This window comes from Gouania willdenowi, chromosome 6 (genome assembly GCF_900634775.1).
Source record: "Gouania willdenowi chromosome 6, fGouWil2.1, whole genome shotgun sequence".
In the NCBI taxonomy this organism is placed as follows: domain Eukaryota; kingdom Metazoa; phylum Chordata; class Actinopteri; order Blenniiformes; family Gobiesocidae; genus Gouania; species Gouania willdenowi.
The window spans coordinates 23,798,584-23,816,669 of record NC_041049.1 but is presented as its reverse complement, the minus strand read 5'-3'; the positions used below and the strand labels follow the sequence as shown (position 1 = coordinate 23,816,669).

Genomic DNA, 18,086 nt, shown 5'->3' with positions numbered 1-18,086 from the left:
AAATATATTTTAATATTGAAACAGAACAAATGTTATTGCAATGCAATGAACATCTTCAAGTTTTCTTTAGGCAAACTACTTAACATGTAGCACTCATGTAACATTATTACATGAACTGGAAAGCAGCTTTAACAATGTCGATAAAAACAATCACAATTTGGAAACATTAAAAAAAAGACGTGCACACATAAAGCTGTACATTAGTGAACACACACACACGCACGCACACACACAGGTTTGAGAGAATTCTCCATACACAGTCCACTTTCTCCAGATAAATAACCTTACAGTACTCTGAAACGTCTCCAACATCCATGCCTGGCACGGCCACATGTACCCGAGGGTTACCAGTCTTTCAGTGGCACAGAACAGAGTCTCACATTGTCACAACTGTTCCTCTGAGTCACTGAGCTGGATGTAAACAAAGGCTGCATGTCGTTTCCTCCTCAGAAATGTTTAAAAAAGAAGGATTGTCTGCGTGTTCCTGTAAACGCTGATCAGAAACTCTCTGACCTTACCAGGGACAAACTAACAACTACAGTCATACAACACATTTTGTGCCACATTTTTCTATCATTACAGCTCTTGGAAGTAACTTATATAAGCTCAAATATAGTGATTAATCAGAGAACAGCAGTGCATGGGTATCAAAGTGTGGTTAAACTTAAGAGCATGGCACACTCCTACCACAGGAGGGCGCTGTTACACTGCTCCATTTCTACCCACAGAAATAAGGTGTGTATGAATGAACCCTGACGCACATTTAAACTCATAACAGAGGTTAAAAAGTGGTGTTTTAATGTTTGTATTAAGGTGTACAGACAGATTTTAAGTGAAATTAATCATTTATTACATGCAAGTAAATATATATTGAGTAAAGCATTTTTTTTCAAGTTACCAAAGTTAATTAGAGCTTGTTCTTCTGCCGGTGTCTAACTGGGTAGAGGGTGGCTGATGTCCAGCCTTCTCTGTGCAGAACCTCTTTTCCGAGCAACTGGAGCTGCACCTGCCAGAGAACGTGGAGTCTGGAAGAAAGCCTTAGAAGAAGCTGGAGATTCCTTTGGTGTGAGAGGAGTCTGTGAACAGACACACACAAAGGTTGATCAAAAAAAATTATACATATATATATATATATATATATATATATGGTCTTCATTAGCTGGGTTTCCATGACCCTTGGAAATACGTAAAATCTAAATAGCCTAATAAAAACTAGTAATGGAAACACGTGATATTCGAAAAAACACTCAAAATAAAATTAAGATAATTTTCCCCAAAAAGATGTAATTGCATTGTGGGATGTGGAGATGCAGTGAAGTGAATCACTGTCCTTCTTTTCTTGTGATCACAATAAAAATGAAAGAAAATGTCAACAAATGGAGTGTTTACATTGGAGATACAGTAAAAACATCTTTTAAATGACAATTTCAACCATTTTCCTTTCTTTCTGGAGTAAATGATCTATGAGGCCACACTATAACAGCAGCTTTTAGATGACTCATGTCTACAAGTTGTCACAGAGGCTGATAATGTTGGGCTGTGTTTCTTACCAGAGGTTCTGCTGTGCTCATGCAGACCTTGTGCTGCAGTGCACAGGGAGAGGGTGGGATGCCTCCTGCTGGTCTGTAAAGCTTCTCTGGAGAGGACGGCAGAGGAACAGGTGAGCTGCTCAGGTACGACGGCAGGCTGTAAGGCCCCGCCCCCACCATCAAGTTTAAGCTAAGTTTGGTGTGAGCGTCAGAGCCTGCCAGGGGGTAGTGGTGTAAGGCTGAGGAAGGCACCAGGACGTAAGGCAGGGCCAGAGGGAGGGCTGAACCTGCTGCTGGATGAGAGGCTGATAGGAGGAAGTTGAAGTTGTCCAGCCCTGAAGAACAAAGGACTTTATAAATTAAAAACAACAACATAAAGCAGAGACATTTACCAGTTTAAACATTTTGAAATTGTAAACAACACTGTTATAAATCACTTCTGCTGTGATTATTGACTCAGTGTCGACATGAAAAGATTTGACCGTTTATTCCAATACTATGCTAACACATAATATCATTGTTACACTATGGTGACATTAATGCAAACCTGCTGTAATCTACCTTTAATTTGTTTGAACATTTGAACCCTACCTGCACTATTGGGCACATAGAGGTACTGGGTGGGCTGGGCTTGTTTACTGGGGCTGGTGGCCTGCTGCTCGGTAGGGACACCTGCTAGTCCATGTGGGAGGGAGGTCTCTGTAGCCTGGTTAGCTTCACGCTGAGCTCTGGCTCTCACCTGGAACGAAGAAGCAAACAATAATCTACACTGAACTATAGAAACAAGAGTCAGCACTCAGCGTTTATGACTCTCAAACATGTGCATCACTGATCTAACAGCTGTGGGATCTTTCTATTTATATAATTAACACGAACACAATTAGTGCCGATAGCAAAACGCTCACTTTACATCACCTGTGCATCCATGGGGGGTTTAAAAGGTTTAGGATTTAAGAAAAGATTATAAAAGGCAGAAATCGTAACACAGTTAAAAAGTAAAAAAAAAAAAAAAAAACATTAAATATGAATAAAATAAGGAAGTATAGAATGGTTAATTGAGCAAGAGGCAATAATCTGATCCATTACTAATAATAGAATTTCTATTTACCTGCATATAAAGTAATTAAAAGAAAGCAATCTTCCTTATTGCAGCTTTTGTTTGATTTTTAGAGAGCTTGTTAATTTAAAGTTCCTAAAATGGAAGCATTTTCAAGTAATATATTATAGATGTTTGTATTCATTCGGGTTTTTTGGGTAATTGCGAGGAGCCATGTTTCATATATTATGGATTTCCTTTCCTGAAACAGAATCAGCAATATTGCTATTATAGTTTGTTTTGTTTTTACCAAATCAAGAGGAAATTACCATATGAAACACAACATACCCTCACATGCATGTTTTGACACAATTTAACGTGTTTACACATAATTACCACTGAAAACGCGTGGCCACAGAGACAGAAATGTCAAATCTTGCCAAACATCTTGCTACGAAATCTCACGATATGACAGACTTCACCTCCTGAAATGGAAATAGCTAAATGACGCATGAAACCTACATGTTTAGGACAATATCCTGCATTTCCACCATATTGTTTTGCCTTAAAACATGCAAAATCTTGCACTATGTAGGCCATTGGCACAAAAACTAGTTCAGGTACAGTAATCGTATTAAGCATGTGTGGCACAACCTTGGGAACTATAATAACTAATAATGATGTCAAATCTACAACTAGAAATGGCTTAATTTTAAACAGTATTTACTAGTTTATGGTCACAGGGGGCTGATGGGGGTCCTAGAGTATGACTGATCAAGAATGCTGGATTCTGGGATATTACCAGCGACACATTTCTCAATAGTCAGTGTCACTACTCATTTTCAGTTTTTTATTAAACTTAATAGATCCCTGTGATTGTGATCTCAAGGTCACACAGAGGTCACTCAATCCGCCAGCGTTGTGCAGATACATAATAATGTGTATTTTAGAGGAAGAAGAGTTAATTATATCTACTATTGCTTGACCTTACCTCATCACTTTCCTCCAAACCACAGTTTCCCTTCTTTGCCAGCAGCCTCTCCTCCTGATCATCATCTTCCATTCTCCTCTTCCTCAACTCCACAGACTCTGTGCTGGGCGACGCCCGACCATCAGGGCTCTCACTGGGCTTGTCTGGTGCCCTGTAGAGCATCACCACAGACGGCTGGGAAAAGCTGGGCATGTAGGCCAAGCAGTGGGAAGCAGGGGCTGGGGTGTAGAGGTGGGGTGTCAGGGGGGCGGGGTGGTTGGAGGATGGGACACTGGAGCTGTTGCTGGGAATGATGGAATTCTGATGAGGCTGACTGGAAATGCTGCAATAGAAAAGGAGATCAGATTAAGCAATGTGCTAAATAGGGCTAATTTGGGCCAAACCTGTTAATACATTGCCATGAATCTGACGATATGATTTGCATGTAACAATATGAGATGTCCCCATACTAAATAACACAAATATAGATAGCGATATAACGCAATATCAATAATTAAAAATTTCACTTTTACAAGTACAAAATGGAATGAAATACATTTTTTTCCTTTTTTTTTTTAAACTTGCAAGAACAATCAAATGCTAAGTTACTATAATTCAAGTACAAATATCAAAAACAAATGGTATGTTTATCAAAATGTTACATTTATCAAATAAACAAACTTTTGCTTCTACAACAGATTCGGAATTTGTTATGTTCTTAAATTCTTAAAAAAAAAAAAAAAAAAAAGTAACCTCATACATCTATAAAAGTGTCCAGTATGTTTTATAAAAACAAGTGCAATAAACTTCTGATAGTTTAACACGGTCTGATGTGGTTTACTGACACCTAGTGACCAGGCATTTTTATGTGCTATGCCTATTTTAGCGCAATTTAATGGTTTTTCTGTTAAAAAACATTGATTTGGATTATTTTTTAGATCGATGCTATAATCGCACGATGAAATATCACAATGTTTATCACCAAATCGACGTTATCACCCTTACTTAATACAACTTCATGTGTTTTAATGCTATAAAAAAACGTCTGTGTTGCCTAATATTTTTTCCAAAAACTCATTTTTCAATGCAATTTGAGCATTTGGATTGAAAAGTGGTGTAAAACCTCCCAAACCATAGCCACACACAGCTGACATATTAAATGGATTATTTGTGGTGGTGTGTGCTGATATGCAGATTCCCCTTCAGGCATAACGCTCCATCCTTAAAGTTGTGGCCTACCGCTGCCTTTTCTGCACTTTTGGCTGCTCTTTAGGTCTAATATTCGCTTACAAGTTCTCACGTCTTTCCCCGACCTACGTCTTTCAAAAGCCGTCAGGCACTAAGCAGCTGTGGTTTGGCCACAGACCAACCATGGGATAAAGGCAGAGACTCCTGTGCTGTACACAGAAATTAGTTGGATCACAGCGTTCAGCACCTCTACACGCCAGCCAATGCAAACAGTGTGAACCACTGTGGATCAGGCAGGAATAAAACACGGGTGGCCACAACGTGTAATAACTTTAAATAGACAAGAAATACCATTTTTGACGCCTAAGAATAAAGATGTGTGAATGTGGAACACGTGCTTGAAGATTATGAACCATCTTTAATTAGAGAAGATGCAGGAAACACTTTCATCATCTCATAAACCTGGAAATTCTCTACAATATAACCAGGTGACTGACATCACAAAATGAGTTGATGCATGGTTTATTAGTGTTACCGGAGCTACTGGGTCTCACTTTGGCTCTTTGGAGCGCTGGGCTCCAACAAGACTGATTTTAATGAAGCTTACTTCTGCTTTGGAACGGTCGCCATGGTTACTCAAAGAATGGAATAGTTAGATGAGCACTACCAAAAGTTTACTTAAAGCTGATATTCGGGAAATGAAAAGAGAGAGAGAGGCACCCTCACTATTGTTGTTTGTATACTTTATTATCGTTATTAATCTGCTGCTGTCTTACTCAAACTTCTTCCACATTTTTCAACCAATTTAAACAAGTTTGGTGTCAAAACGGGCAGATAATTTCTGGCCATTCTGCTATGCATGGGCTTAACTATTCAACTTTTAAAATTTTACATTTTCCTCATCCACATCAGCCATTCTTCAACCGATTTAAACCATTAACCCGTGTACCCTTCGTTATTTGGTTATTTGGTTTCAGAAACCGAATTAAAAAATGGATTTTAAAAATTGGAATTTAAAACCAAAAATAGGAAAACAGAAAAAAACAAAAACCAAACACGCAGCTTTTTTCTGTTTTAAAATTAAATCTGGTTCTGTTTGTGTGATATTTGGATATTTACAAGGAAACTTTGACGAGAGCTTCATGTTTTAATGTCACCACACAGATGGACTTTTACTCTGTAAGTAAGTAATGTTTATTTCTATAGCACCTTTCACAGACAGAGGTCACAAAGTGCTTTACATATCAGCTCATTCACACTCACATTCACACACCAATGGGACAGAGCTGCGATGCAAGGCTCTAGTCAACAACTGGGAGCAACTAGGGGTTCAGTGTCTTGCCCAAGGACACTCGACTGGGATCGAACCCCCAACCTCTCAATCAGAGGACAACCCCTCTACCATGTTCATGTTCGTTAAAGAGTTATTGATGCTGGAAGTCCGAATTTGTGAATATCTGCGAACTTTACCAAACAGTGTTATGGTCCAAATAGTATCCAGATAAACTGGTGAAGGGTACACGGATTACCATTCAACCCTTAACAGTTTTCAACTCACTTTTATTTTTTTAAACTTTAGGTACAGTAGATTGTTTCAGATCCTTCAACTTATTTCAGCAAATTTCATCACATATTCAACATTATTTTACAGAGGTTGTTAGGCAAATCCTAGATTAGGGCTAATGCTTGGCAAAGGCTAATCCAGTGCTAGGTTAAATGCTAATACTATACTAATGTTAGGCTGACGCTAATGCTAAGGTATTGCTAGGCTAATGCTAAGTGGTGGCCTAGTGGTTAAGGACAGCGGGCTTGTAATCAGAGGGTCGCTGGTTCGAGTCTCATTCATATTTGCTCAATATTCCAACAATGTGGAATGTTGAGCAAATCCCTTATCCCTAATCCATCTGCTCCCCGAGCACCCGCAATTGGCAGCCCACTGCTACCCCCTCGGGAAAACGGGTAAAAATGCAGAGAAGACTTTCACTACGGTGATCAATAAAGGTTACATTATTATTTATTAAGCACCTGCATCCTCACTTGCGTTTTACTCATGAAATACAAATATTCTCGTTCCTCTTTTTGTCTGTGTGCTGTTTTTGTTGTATATTTTCAGTAAACATGTAAGTGTGTATGCATCGTCTGTGCTTTGTTATCCACTTACCTTGCACTGTTTCCCAACTGCAGGCAAAACACGGCCTTGTTGCTTTGGGTCTTCATGGAGTAATCCACAGGTTGGATTGTCATTCCTAACGTGAGAGAAACACCAGTTCATCAAGATGGGGGTGTAATGTTGCCTGTTTATCTAATGGTGGGAACAATGATGCAGAAACACATTTATCGTCTCATAAACCTGGACATTCTCTACAATATAACCAGGTGACTGACAACAGCACAAAATGAGCTGATGCATGGTTTATTAGTGTTACCGGAGCTGCTGGGTCTCACGTTTGCTTTTCGGGGCGCTGCGCTCCAGCCAGACTGATTTTAATGAAGCACCGATATACTTACTTCTGCTTTGGAACGGTCGTCATGGTTACCCGAAGAATGGAGTAGTTAGCAGAGCACTACCAAAAGTTAACTTAAAGCTGATATCCGGAGGATGAAAAGAAAGAGAGAAAATTCAAAAGCGAACTATGCCCCACCCTAAACTGCTTTACTTTCTCCTCTGCCTCTGCCAATCTACCAGAAGCCACGCCTCTACTTTTGTGCACACGCATAGCGGAACATGACAAGGTTGCATCGGGTCACATTGATATACATTAGGTCTATGGGTCATCGTTATTCTTTTGGCGATGGATATTTTTGAGGTAAGAGACAAAATCATATTTACATGTTTGCTGTTGTGACGCACGGCCTTGTTTCTGTGCACAGTTCCGCATTCACTTTGATTGAGTCTCAAAAACAGGAAGTCGAAGCCTATTGGCTGGGTGATTGTGGTGTGATTTTCTATTTGTATAGGGGTCTATAGGACGAAGAAGGGACTTATATACATTAATGTATATGAATGACCACCGGCAGTAGACCATAGTAAAAGACTAGTTAGGTATTTTTGTGCATTATGAAAGAATTATACATAAACATAGATTTCTCAGAAACTCTGGATAACAGCTTTAAAAGAAGAGGACAGAAAATGGGGGACTACTGCACCTCTTTAGAACTTAGTTTATGTACTTCAGGAGGAAAGAAAAACAGTTAGGAAGTCTTTTTTCTACCAGAACTGAAGGAAAACCACAGACTGAAAGCACTCTACATAAGGGTGTGTTTCTTAAACGTTATTCTATAAATATTGATAAAACACTTAGAGTTTTTCATGCAATAATTACTTAAAAATAAAGTCCTGTTATTTTTGCATAATGTTTAAAGGAAGCCGTATTTGTTATTGAATTAATGTGTGTTTGGACAAGCCGCTAACACAGTGGTTCCAGAATTCATTTTTGATCATGTTTGTTATACTGTATTACAATTACAGAATAGCCAGGATTAGTGACAAGTTGTGCCAGCTCAGATGTTTTTTTCTCTGCATTTTATTTTATATTCGGCAACGTGAAAGTATAAAATACATTTGTTTAGGATTGTGTTTTATTTTTAAAAAAAATTAATATTTTAAAAATCTGTCATTATTATTTATTGTTTCAATTACTAGACGTTTCAGGCGACCCCATCTAAACTCCTGGCGACCCCACATGGAGTCCCGACCCTAAGATTGAAAAAAAACCCTGCCCTGACAGATATTGGCGTTAAAACATTGCACACTATCATAAAGTCAAATTTATGTTGTTGTGTTTTCCTTTTTCAGTTCATTGTCAAATTGTGGGATGAAACTTTAATTTAAATCAAAATGATTTAAATAAGATCAAGAAGCAAGAAGATGGCAAAATATATGATTTCTCAAAAACAATGAATCTCTTACTAAAAAGGAATGATTTACTGCAGCCCTGCATCAATCAAACAGAGAATCAAGGACACACATTCACTCCTACAGTGAACTTAGTGACTCTCTTTACTCTAAGAGACATTATTAGCCTGCGGGAAGAAAATGGAGCACTCAGTGTGAAATGAAAAGCATGCACTGGGACTAGAAAAGACTGTGTGAGACAGCAGTGTGGAATACCAACAAGCTTCTAACTGTAACACACATTTGTCAACCTCTGCTCCGCTGACTGGATCTTACCGCTCATTTCCTGCCGTGGGCTGCAGGGTGCAGAGTTGACCTGCCGTTGGATGACAGGAGGACATTTGGGAAGGATGTTAAAGGAGGCGTGACGGGGCATCTTTTTCTTGGGGAGCTGTCTGTCTGCTGCTTGTGTGGGGTCAGACGCAGAGATGTCTGCTACATTCAATGTGCTTTCTACAGAGGATGAGAAGACAGTAAAAAGTGACCTCAGCAAAGCTTTATACCAGATTTGGCCAATAAAAGTGATTCATCTGTCCCTACACTTTGGTCCTCATGTATCAACCTTGTGTGAAAATGGGTGCAAATGTGAGTGCACATTTTGTCGTACGACAGGACAACCATGTGATTCATGAAACATTCGTATCTGACCAATCCCAGTGTCAGCAGAATTCCACTGTCATGTTATGCTTTCCTGTTTCTGAGGCCCTGCCCACTGAGGTCAAACAAGAGAAGAAGTTTTTGTAAGATGAAAATTGGCATCCTCACATCTGAGGAGCAAAACAAAGATGTGCTTTTTGACTGTGAGAAAACTGGAATTAAAGGAGCTCATTTAAACACTCTGTGAAAAAGGATCAGCTAACTGAGCAGGTGAAGTCTGCCCCCCTGTGTGCACTGCGAGCAAGTTCACAATAGATATCCTGGAGACACATGGATATGTCATTTATATCAGCCTCAGTCCGCAAGCTTTAGGCAATAAATATCACATTAAAAGAAATTAACGATTGGAACGCTGTAAAAAAAAGCCTTGAAATTACTCAATGTTGTCCCTTGTCTGTATTTATTATGCCTTCAGCCAATTTCACCTATAATTAATCACATTACCAATTACTGCAGCACATTTGTAAAAGTTTAAGGACCTATTTATATTTAAAAGCATGAATGAAGTCCTGTTTACTCCGTACAGCCCCGTGATGTGCTGTACGTAGGAAATAGGACTTTATTCTCCAAGACGGAACATAGCAGCACTGTGTGTGTGTCTGTCCTGTTTGCACTGGATGAACCACACGCTTCTGTTGGGACAGTAGCAAAGTTTATTAGCAATTAGAAAGGAAAACCAAAAAAAGTGGTATCAGTAATCACGTGTGGCTTTAAAAAAAAATTATTTTATTTTGTTTAATTCATTTTAATAATCCGTTTTGATCTGTTCTGAATGCATGTCTGCTTATGCTTAAATGACAGCTGAGGTTTGTTTAATACTTTATTTTCAGACTCAGTCAGATTTTGATGCTGAACCATAAATCCACTCACTCAGATTTGCGTACACGAGGTCAGACCTGACGTGAGATCTGATCGCAACATACGATCACGTCAGAATTGATAAATACCGAAGCTTGCGTGAATATAGCCGAATGCACAGATCTGAATGTGCAAACGGTTCATAAATGAGGACCAAGGAGTGCAAAACTAAAGATTTTTACCAGCATTTCCAGAGGTGCTGAATTCCACTGGGCCGAGCCACTTGAAGGCTGGTTTCCTGCCTCGCTCCTCTCTGACGTGGACTTTCTTTATGAGCCCCAGGCTGGTCAGCACGTTGGCAATATCGTACAGACGTCGCACCTTAGCTGGGTAGACGAGATGCAAGGTTTATTTTCAGAACAAATGAAAACCAAACCACAAGAAATAACTCCAAACAACAACAGAGATAGTCTTCTCACTTTTGTACTTGCTGTGGCTGGATGAGTCCTGGCTCTCCTCGATCAGGATCTTTGCTGCTGCGTCCAGAGTGACCGTCTGAGTTTTGGACACCAGGAAAAGCATGACAAACTTCTGGCTCATTATGCGCAGGGATTTGTCTTTCCTGTTTCCTCCGCCTGCGGAAAAACACAAGTCACTACGATAAGCATGGATTGATCCATCTCTACGGCCTGATTTTATGTTTCATTTCAGTTTACCCATTTCCATTTTGTTTCGGTTTCATCAACTTCCCCCTAATTAGATGCCATTACAGGCTATTAAACTTCCTGAATTTGTGCCAAACATGCTCAGTAAGGTTGAATGAATTAACTTTTTTTTTTTTTTTTATTATCTTACATTTCTACACCACTGAAGTGCATAAGCAGGTACTTAAATCATGTGAGATTTCTGTTTATGCTACACTTGCTAGACATTCAGACCACCCGTTTACAATGGAAAATATTGTGAAAATGTGTGGCATCGTCCCAAAACATGTAGGTGAGGGTTTAGTCTGTGTCATTAAGCTATTTACATTTCTATTTCAGGAGGTAAAGTTCTTTCATAGCAAGATTTTTCCACTTCTGTCACTTTACCTGCCTGTGTACAGAGAAAACTTGTGTGTAATAGCATGACATTGTCGAAAATGAAGCATATGAGAGCAGAGTATAACCTGTGTTATTTTGCAATTTTCACTTAATTTTTAAATAAATAATTATAAAACACAAAAATAAAAGAAGACAGATATTGTCTTTTCCATTACAGGAAGTTAATTTTTTTTAAATCCTGTCTGTTTTATTCAAATCAAAGGAAAATTGGAGGCCACACACACACACAAATAAGAAATTGTAACTGTTTTAGATTAGCACTGAAAACATATTTCATGGTTAACCCAATGATCTCCACATGACATTATGTTCCTCTGAACTTCTTACTCAGTCTCCACAGTTTGAAGACCTTAGAGCATACACTGATGGTGTTGTTTGCAGCTGACTCTAAGCCAGGACTGTCAAACTCATGTTAGTTCAGGGGCCAAATACAGACCAGTTTGATCTCAAGTGGGCCACAGATTTTAGGTGGAAAGAAGAGCAATTTCAACATTGTTTAATATGCCCTAGTTTGCACTTCCAGGTATAAATTACATATAAAGTATTTAAGAGACTGACAATTTCCAATCATTAAGTGACCACTCACATTTCCTTGATATTATGAACAATTGTCATTTAATTTAGTAGAATTATTTTAAAAATTTGCAGGATTTTTTCATCAATTTGAGATTTAAAAAATGACTGCCATCATGTGATATAACTCAAGCATGGTAAATTTGTATCCATGTGTATTTGTAGGAACTGAGATATCGACAACTGAATTAATTTGTCATTTACACAATATGTTTTCTTTCTCCTGCGGGCTGAATTAGATGCTCTAAAGGGACGGATTTGGCCCCCAGGCCTTTAGTTTGACACAAGTGCTCTAAGCACTCTGTAAACGGCTTCTTTTGTCATAACTTTTATTACTCACTCATTGTCAAAAAACCCCAAACACATCTAGGGTGACAGGTTATGTAAAGAGTGTAAATACAGGCTGTTACCACGGAAACAGATACTGATCTCTCTTCTAGGACCCAGAGATCTAACAGGCTTCTTCCTAGTTAATATTTAAACATGTAAGAGAACTCATTTGTTACCATTGCCAGTGTCTCCCTCTCCGCTGTCGTCCTCATGGACCAGTGCAGTGGGTCTAATGCTGAACTGGGCCAGCTCCATCAGGCGGTGGTAGCCCTCCTCTCGGCCCCTCCTCTGCAGCTCCTGCAGCCTGGCCTCCAGCCGCTGGCGTCCGTGCCAAATGTAGCTATTCTTGGCCATCCGGCCCACGATCATCAGAGACTCCAGAACGTTGACAATGTCGTAGATGCGCCGCCGCTCCACTCCTAATACACGGAAGATAAATTTATCAATCTCACCACCATTCCTCCAGTTGGATCTTTTCAGAAAATTTTTGCCAATGTAACACTTTGTTCTCTCATCTCGTTGATTCCTACCCAGACTAGTTGCCACCTCATCCAAAGAGATCCAGATGGGGATGTGCAGAGGAGGGTAATCAGGGTAGAGGGCCAAAAACTTCTGACACAGCAAACCAAGACTCTTCTGTTTCCTGCTTGGCTTCTTCTCTGCCTCTTCTTCATCTGCAGCCTCAGACTGTGGAGAATAACAGTTAATACACAATGCATCATATATATATATATATAAACATATATATTTAACAGTCTAAGACAGGGGTGCCCAAATTATTTTCATTGATCATGGTGGACTAAACATTCATGTAAATATGCCAATAACATAACTGTACAAAATAAACACAGCAGTTTTGAAATTGAAGAACACTTTTCTTTCTAAATGTTTTCAGACACATTAGTTGTCATTTAGATGACATGCAATATAAATTCAACAAACAGGGACACAACATGCCCCGCCTATAAGATCAAAACACTACATCTTCCCTGCCTTGAACAATCCTTTAAAACTCATGAAAAATTATGTAATTGGAACTGAACTTTAGATTGTGTTCTTATAAATCACTGTACTGTATTACATATTATTTTAAAAAATATCAAAAAAATTAAAATTATTTCAAATATGGGCAGCAGGCCAAAACTAATCACTTGAGCCCCAAACTGGACGTCCCTGTTTTAGGAAGTGTTGTTTTTAACCGATTAGATCTTTAATTAAAATAATTATATATATATAAAGAATTTATAGCTCTATGTTAATATGCATTCAAAAAAATCAAATAATTATCATTGATTGATTAGCTCAGTGGTTCCCAAACTTTTTATTGTTGTGCCCCCATTTTTATATCACTAATTTTTGGCATCCCCCAGAATTGTTTTTCTATAAAATTCACTTTTGATCACGTTTGTTATAATGTGTTACAATTACAAAGTAGCCAGTATTAACTCATAAAGTGACAATATTCACCAGCTCATATATTTTTATACTGTATTTTATTTTAACTAGATTTATATTTGAGAAAGTTTTTTTTTAAAATATATTTATATATATATATATTTCAGGAAGTGAAAGTATAGAAATACAATTGAGACTGAATGTGGCATTTTCATTTGAAAAATAAGAATAATGATTTAAGCTGTATGAGCTTTCTTCCTCTTCCTGTGCGTTATATCTATTTCTGTGATATTATGTATTGTTTAATTGTGCAAAATAGATTAATTAAAATTAAAAAAACCTAAAATTTAAAATAATTTTAATGTCTTTTTTTTTTAACATTTTTTATTAGACATTTCAGGCGACCCCACATGGGGTCAGACACCAAGGTTGACAAACTCTGCATTAACTCTTTCAAAAAAATTGTTAGTATATACAAATTAAAAACTAAAACTGAATTTGCAGAACCAAACTGTGTACAGACCTTTTTATAGCACTTTTTGTTTTTAGAACGCATACAGGGGCAGTAATTCTCCTTTCCACACACCTGACAGTGGTCCTCTGCGTCTGCGTCTTCCATCACGTTCTCTGGACTTGCTGGATTGTCTTTATTATTCTCTATTGGTCGAAACAGCACCTTCTTAATCTCACGGTCACGGATGTCTGGACTCGCTGCGCTGATCAGCATCTTCAGGTTGGCTGTGGGCGTCCACGGCTCAGTGGCACAGGTGTGTTTGATTGGAGTGATGTGAGCTGCATCAGGGGTTGAACCTTTCCTGTTCATCAGGAAGGCAGGGATGATGGACTCAGCAGACGTTAAAGGTGTAGACTTTCTTCTCTCGCTATAGATGTTTTCCTAGTGGGAAGAACATTCAAAGGGTTGGAAATTACACTTTAAGTTGAACCTGATTATTGACAATATAAGGTTCAACTTAAAGTCTGTAAACAGGGACTCCAGCCCCACCCTTATTTAGGGTGTCCATACGTCTACATTTACCAGACATGTCCACTTCTGATATCTTGTCTGGAACATCCGGCCGGATTTTACAAATCTAGGCTAACACATTAATTTAAATGACCGTAACTCCACTAATATTTGCTTTATCAAAGAAATTCCAGCAGTTTCTGAAAGCTAATGATTTGTCCTTTGCAGCTATTATTATGTAATTACGGTCATTTTACTCACACGTGAAGAAATTGGTGCGAAATATCAGCAGTTTCTCATTGTTTCAATGATTGAGATATAGTAAGAAGGTATAGAGGAGCTTTTACAAGGACAGATTTCCATAATGCATAATAAAGGTGAGTGACTCATTCATTCATTTTTTTAAAGTCTTAGTTATAATTAGGGGTGTCCTGAGCCGATATTGATATCAGTCAAAAAAACGAATATCGGATTTTATCGGACTGCATCTAAAACCTCCAATATAAGCACTTTGATAAGTTTTTGTTGTTTTTGTCCCCACCCTGAGTTGTTTCCACCATATACTGACCGTGAAAATAACTGAAGTGAACTTGAAATGTTGACTATTGTTCTCTGTTTGAGTGACATCACTTGATCAACCCTTTTCTAACATTCCACACTACAAAATAAGTAATAAAAGTATGCATGATTCATGCCAATATCGTATCGGAATGTTATCAGTATCGACCAATACGCAAGGCTGCAATATCGGCATCGTATTGAAAGTGAAAAAGTTGTATCAGGACATCCCTAGTTTTAATAATTTTTTAAACCTTGTGGGCAATAACAACTTATTTATCTACTATATTGTATTTTGCCATTACAAAGTAGAAAACATTGAGTCAATTGAGTATGATGAGGTCGACCCAAGTTTCCTGTTTTTGGAAATCAAAATATGCTTATCAACCCCTTCTTCACCCTGATCACACGCTCATCATGCACCAGAACCAACCACCATGCAGTGATATTATTAACCCTGTTCACCTTGTGGTCACTGTGGCCTCCGTCCTCCATCTGATCCACCACCGAGAAACCTTTCCTGGGACTTGTGAGGTCTTTGAGTGCGAGGCATTTAACTTCCATGTTGGACAACTGCATTGAGAGCAAAAGTATTGATTAGCTGATGAATGTGATAGAGGTCCAGTAGCAGTATTTGACACATTGATCATTGGCTAACACACTAGCCCAATGGTTCCCAACCTGTTTTGGGTCGCGACCTCATTTTTACACATTTCTGGCAACCCCAAAGACATTTTTTTGCTTCTAGAATTACTTTTTGAACATGGTTGTTGTGCTATGTTAAAGATACGGCGTAGCCAAGATTAGTGACGAAGTGCGCTATTTAAGTAGCTATTTTCCGACTGCATTTTATTTGAACTACATGTTTGAGATTGTTATAGTTTAGAATACAGTTGTTTAAAATTGTGTGTTGTGTTTTCATTTTAAAAATAATTTAATATTAATTCAATTCAACTTCATTTATATAATATACAGCTAATTACAACAAAACTCATCTTCTATCAATCAATCTTATTTTATATAGCGCTATTAAAATGTAAAATTCACAATAATAATATTAAGGAAAAAAACCAATAAAATCCACATCTTCTAGCGTTCAAATAATTTATTGTAAAAATTTTACATATTAAATCTATATATTCTTATCCATGAATCTATATCAGAAAAATTTAATGATTGAATACATTTTTAATCAGTAAAATCTTTTAATCAATTCCTAGATATTTCAGATGACCCCACATGGGGTCACGACCTCTAGGTTGAAAAACGCTGCACTAGCACTTAGCTCAGACGAAACTGCTGTGTCACCACACTGAATGTCTACTTTTTAGGATAAAGTGAGTGTCAACACAGCCAACCCTTAGCTTTATTAAGTGTTAATAATTAAATCCTAATCCCATCCAGCGCTAAATCTCATTAAACAGTGGGATTAGAAACGTTTTACTTTAAAAACCACCTTTAACAATTGTTTCCACTCCACGTACCATGTTGACAACTCACCAGAGATGGTAGATTATTGTAAAAAGTTAATATAAAGTAGTAATTAGCCACCTAGCTAAGGCTAGCTCAGCTTACCACAGTATCAGCAGGAAATAGCAGCAAACGCGCAGATCAATGAAGTTCACCAGTCCACCTTCACGCTGTTACGGCTCGGACTTCGCTTTAACCAACATAACACCTTCTTTTACTTGTTTTTTTAGAAGTAATAGGTGTTTGTCCACCTCTCTTCTCTGGTCCTCTGGGGCTCCAATGAGGCGCTGCTCTTCCCCGCAGAGACTCTCCACTGCATCGACCCGCTCAAGCTTGTTTTCTGGCGCTCTTGGTCAGCTGGGTGAGTCCAGCCAATCAGCGCCTCGATGACTGGGTGGGTCACTAGGTAAACAGCCAATGAACGCTGAGGGATTCGGTAACGCGCCTGGGCTTCTCCCTGGTGGGCGGACGCGCGAACACGCCTGCTGAGCTGTTGGCGGGGTAACAGGCGCGCTCACTATGACAGAGATCTCACTCTGCTGCTGTTTCCACATACTAAATAATATCCTACAAGCCCACAACATTACTAAAGTATAGCAAGTAATTTAAAATGCCTCCATGTTTATAGTACTGTAGTACAACTGTGTGGAGTTTCATGAACTACCATAACATTTTGGTCAGTGTTTAATAAGATCACATCAAACCAACTAAATCACCATTATTCACAGAATGAACCAAGAGCTGTTCAATTATCACAACATTACACAAATAAAGGTAAGAAGTCTAAGTTTAGAAAAAAGTACTTGGTAATGAGGACATCCATGGAAATGTAGAGAAGTAAAAAGTACAATATACTTATATACAATGCAATATATATAGAATACATGTACTTTGTTAACGACCGACACTGGCTTCTGTAAGGAGAAATGCTATGGTAGAGGGGATGAGTCGCTGGTCTTAGAGCACATGTGTCGAACTCATGGCCCGGGGGCCAAATTCGTCCCTTCGAAGCATCCAATTCGGCCTGCAGAAGAATATTTGCAGGTGCTCACAGATTTCCTGGTGCCTATATCGGACGATTGCAGTCATTTCTTAATGTGAAACAGCTGAAAAAACCCAAATTTCTTACAGAATCCTTCAATTTTCCTCAAATTATGACATATTTTTCTTAATTAAATAAAAATTGGTCAAAAAATCTAGGAAATTTAAAGTGAAGACCCTGTTGGGACTGATATCTGTCACTTATTGCTTGGATAATGTGGGGTTTTTTTTTTACATATTTTGTATGTTATGTATACATAGAAGTGTAAACTAGGGCACAATAATGTTGAAATTACTTCTTGCACAAAATCTGTGGCCTACTTGAGATCAAACTGCTCCATATTTGGCCCCTGAACTAAAATGAGTTTGACACCCCTGTCTTTGAGGAAATTAGTGATGGAGTGTGGAGAGGATTCCTTGGAACAACTGGACTGAAGGGAAAAATCTAGCTTTAAAATAAAAGAGGGAAATACAGCAGTAAGAGGTGGTAGTGCCACTAAATGGATGCAGGCTTATTCATTATGTTGACTAAAAATGTAGACATAGTTTACTACTTTTTTGCGACAACAACTAGACTAT

The 18,086-nt window shown here is 38.4% G+C and overlaps 1 protein-coding gene across 1 annotated transcript; it reads right to left on the bottom strand.

Annotated features, from left to right (window-relative positions):
• Positions 1-209: 209 nt before the first annotated feature.
• e2f7 (E2F transcription factor 7) lies at positions 210-16,786 on the bottom strand. The gene is made up of 13 exons (XM_028450520.1): positions 16,572-16,786; positions 15,462-15,569; positions 14,061-14,369; positions 12,610-12,766; positions 12,256-12,498; positions 10,553-10,708; positions 10,316-10,459; positions 8,895-9,071; positions 6,885-6,969; positions 3,557-3,878; positions 2,121-2,268; positions 1,551-1,864; positions 210-1,076 (listed from the first exon to the last, which is right to left on the bottom strand). The coding sequence occupies exons 2-13, from the start codon at positions 15,558-15,560 to the stop codon at positions 933-935; spliced, it is 2,298 nt and encodes a 765-aa protein (XP_028306321.1). The 5' UTR covers positions 15,561-15,569; positions 16,572-16,786; the 3' UTR covers positions 210-932.
• Positions 16,787-18,086: the final 1,300 nt, after the last annotated feature.